Source organism: Antrostomus carolinensis, unplaced genomic scaffold (genome assembly GCF_000700745.2).
Source record: "Antrostomus carolinensis isolate BGI_N321 unplaced genomic scaffold, ASM70074v2 scaffold40052, whole genome shotgun sequence".
Classification (NCBI taxonomy): Eukaryota; Metazoa; Chordata; class Aves; order Caprimulgiformes; family Caprimulgidae; genus Antrostomus; species Antrostomus carolinensis.
In genome coordinates this window covers 4,348-7,695 of record NW_010298320.1, presented here as the reverse complement: position 1 = coordinate 7,695, position 3,348 = coordinate 4,348, and the positions used below count along the sequence as shown (strand labels likewise).

At 43.5% G+C, this 3,348-nt stretch overlaps 1 protein-coding gene across 1 annotated transcript in view; it reads left to right on the top strand.

The window, feature by feature from the left end:
• The first annotated feature begins 870 nt into the window (after nt 1-870).
• Nucleotides 871-3,348, top strand: part of CNOT11 (CCR4-NOT transcription complex subunit 11) — a 6,615-nt gene continuing 4,137 nt past the window's right edge. Inside the window, exons 1-2 of the mRNA XM_010162416.1 lie at nt 871-919; nt 1,090-1,254. Of these exons, the coding sequence (XP_010160718.1) occupies nt 871-919; nt 1,090-1,254 (214 nt within the window). The remainder of the gene's footprint in view (nt 920-1,089; nt 1,255-3,348) is intronic.

Genomic DNA, 3,348 nt, shown 5'->3' with positions numbered 1-3,348 from the left:
TGGGGGGGCCTCCCCGCAGCTCCCGGCGGGGGTTCCGCTCAGCGGGGCGGCCTCTGTGGGCGCCCCTGCCCGGCCTCTCTCTCTCTCGGCGTCCCGCCGCTCGCTTTGCGCTTGCCGGGCTGCGAGGAGGCGGGGGAAGTTTTCCGGGGCTCCCGGGAAAACGCCGGGACAAAACCCGGAGGTAACGGGAGGCTTTTGGCAGCGTTAAAGCTGTGAAACAAACCTCGCAAAGACGTACCTACACTTTTCCCCGCTTCAGTAGATGCAAGCGTGACAACGGCGGGTAAATCGGCTTCTTAAAAGATTTACTTTTGTAACTTAGAGCGTGAATTGTAATGTCTGCTAAATTAACGTATTTAATAGCTCACTAATTGTGTAAATTGGATAGCGTGTAAAGAAACCGCTCTGACTGACTTGGCCTCAGATATGAATAAGGGTTGAGGGAGTTTGTTTAGCCTGGAGAAGAGAAGGCTCCGGAGAGACCTCACTGCGGCCTTCCAGTACTTGAAGGGAGCTCATAAACAGGAGGGAGAGCGACTTTGTACACGGGCAGATAGTGACAGGATAGGGGGAAACGGTTTTAAACTAAGAGAGGAGAGAATTAGGTTAGATATTATGAGGGAATTTTTCACCCAGGGGGTGGTCAGACACTGGAACAGGTTGCCCAGAGGAGCTGTGGCTGCCCCATCCCTGGAGGTGTTCAAGCCCAGGTTGGATGGGGCCCTGGGCAGCCTGATCCAGTGGTTGGCAACCCTGTCCACGGGGGGGCGGTGGGCTCCCCCCCGTCTCCCCGGGGGGGGGGGGTTGGGACTGGATGGTCCCTGATGGTCCCTTCCAGCCCAAACCATTCTATGTTGCATGTCAAGACGCATGACGCCGATCAGTATAGCCCTGTATTTTACATCACTTCAGGAGCTGAGTAGGTTAGCAGTTTCATATGTACTCGCAGAGACTCTTAAGTAGCACTGATCTTACCATAAATAACACATTAGTTTGGGTTTTATTTTTGCTGTTCTATGTGAAGCATATGGCAACCATTAATGCTACTGCCTTAAAAATCGGGGATTGTTTTTCCTTGTGTCTCCACAGGCTTTTTACCTCCCATAACTCCTCCAGAAAAATTCTTTCTTTCTCAACTGATGTTGGCCCCTCCTAGAGAACTGTTCAAGAAGACTCCTCGGCAGATTGCTTCAATGGATGTGGGGAACATGGCCCAGTCAGTGGATATAAGTGGACTTCAGCTGGCATTAGCAGGTAAGGAAGAATTGCAGCTGTAGTTCAACTGTGAATGGAAATGCTAATTGTAACATGGCTGTGAGTTACCTGGGAAACACTCTTGTCTATCCTAAATTTGAAAAAGGTTGAACTCTTCTAGGGTCTTCCAACCCATGTTCCAGTACATAGAGAAACTTCAAGCAGAGATTACATCTTAACTGTTTTATCCTACTTTACAAGCAGCTTTTTAAGCATATATGTCACATTTTGCAAATATAGAAGATTATCTTCTAAAGCTTTGGTTCTTTTTTTTTTCTCTCTATTCTTATTCCTTTTCACTCTCTGCGGTATTTCTAGCACGAGGGAACAAGCAAAACTGTCTTCCTGTCACGTACCAGTATTTCAGCTGCACCTGGCAAATTGGCTGTTACAATTATATCTTCAGTTTTACAAAATAAAGTCAGATGTTACAGTGTTAGCTCAAGAGTGGGAAGGTGGCCTACTTTTACTAGATTGAAAAGAAAAGCAATGTCATGCTTGTCCTTTGACAGGAGAAGAAGAGCAGGAACGTGATTGTTCTGATCACGTTGACTGGTGAGTCACACCTGGAGCAAATCTGAAGTATGAAAATATTGTTTGGAACAAGGAGCCGGTTTGGACAGCAAAAAAACAGTGGGTTGGTTTTTTTTTTTCCTAGGTACATGCAAATAGACCTACTCACTTAAAAAGTGACCATCCCACTTCTATAACTGTACAGTGTGGTTTACTGCCCTGAGGTCAGGCACTAACTAGGCTTTCTTCATCCTGCAGTTTTGTCTTGGTATTGTCATTTTTTTTCTATTTTGTTCTGTAGAATCTGTCACTGGCCTGTGATGCTCTGGCGCACTGTCCCTTATTCGCATGTACAGATGGCCTCTGTTGTCCTCCTCAGCTACTATTTCCAGACTGCAGGATCTTTTGAAAATGCAAATTGAATACCCTAACATACCTTCAAGGGGGAAACAAACCCTTCTGGTTCTTGTTCTGTTCATCCTGGCTGTGTTTTCTAGAATACTTTTGTGTATTCAGATTTTGTGAAACTCGAGGTAACTTGTGATTTTTTAGCACAAGGCGTATGTCATGCCTGAAAGAAGCCTGCAGTTTTCTCATTTGTTTTTATTGGTGTTCCCCTTGGTACTGTGTTTGGCTTCTGAACAGTTTGTTCTTGTTAGAAATAAAACATGTCAAGAACCTCAAAGCTGTAGTTGCATGGATGGGTACTCTAGGCCATGCATTTTAATTTGTCCTTTTTTCAAATAGAAGACAGTGATGGCTTAAACTACAGTACAAAGTCATTAATGGGGCAAAATTAAGGCCTGTAAGATGTGCTTGTATCATTATTTACATAATACAGTAAACATGCATAATTGCTTGCGAGCAGTTGCAGGAGTTATGTAACAAGCTGCATCTGACAAAGCTTCATGCTGTCTTTCTCAGGCATTTTGCTGTAGCTCCCTGAAATACATGTCTGCTTTCTGATAGCTTTCTTAGAAGTCTTTTGCTCATTTTAATATTGTGATGCTTCTTGACTGTCTATTTGTCATGTTTTAGGAGGTCTGTGAATTTTTCAGAAGTTTTCAGTGTACTTCTCCTAAGGATTCAGTATGCAGCGTGAAGCTGTGCTGCTGACAGTGCATAAATACTTGTATTGTTGTGCTTAGACACAGTGTTTAAGGGGTTGCATTTACACCCTTTCCCCCCACGTTCGTAGAACATAACAGCTGTAAGACTTGGTAGCCCTTCAAAATCATAGTTCCCAAGATTAATTCAGGGCTATTTAAAGCAGGATGATTTTGATTTACTTCAGAATATACTTGCAAAATCAACTTAAATAATTTAAAAAGCATTCTTTTTTTTTCCCCAATTAGTGTATCTATACCAATCCATTTTTTGTAAAGAGAGGGGGGGGGAATTCTTAGCTTGTCTTCTGAACTTGAGCTCATTATGACAACTCACTTGCAACTATATGGTGGTTTTTCTGGGTGCGGTTTTATTTTTTGTTGTTGTGTAGTTTGTTTTTTGTGTGGTTTGTTGTTTTGGTGGTTTTTTTACCCCTCAAATGTAAGAGTGTTGGAATAGAGCATCTTGGAAAGA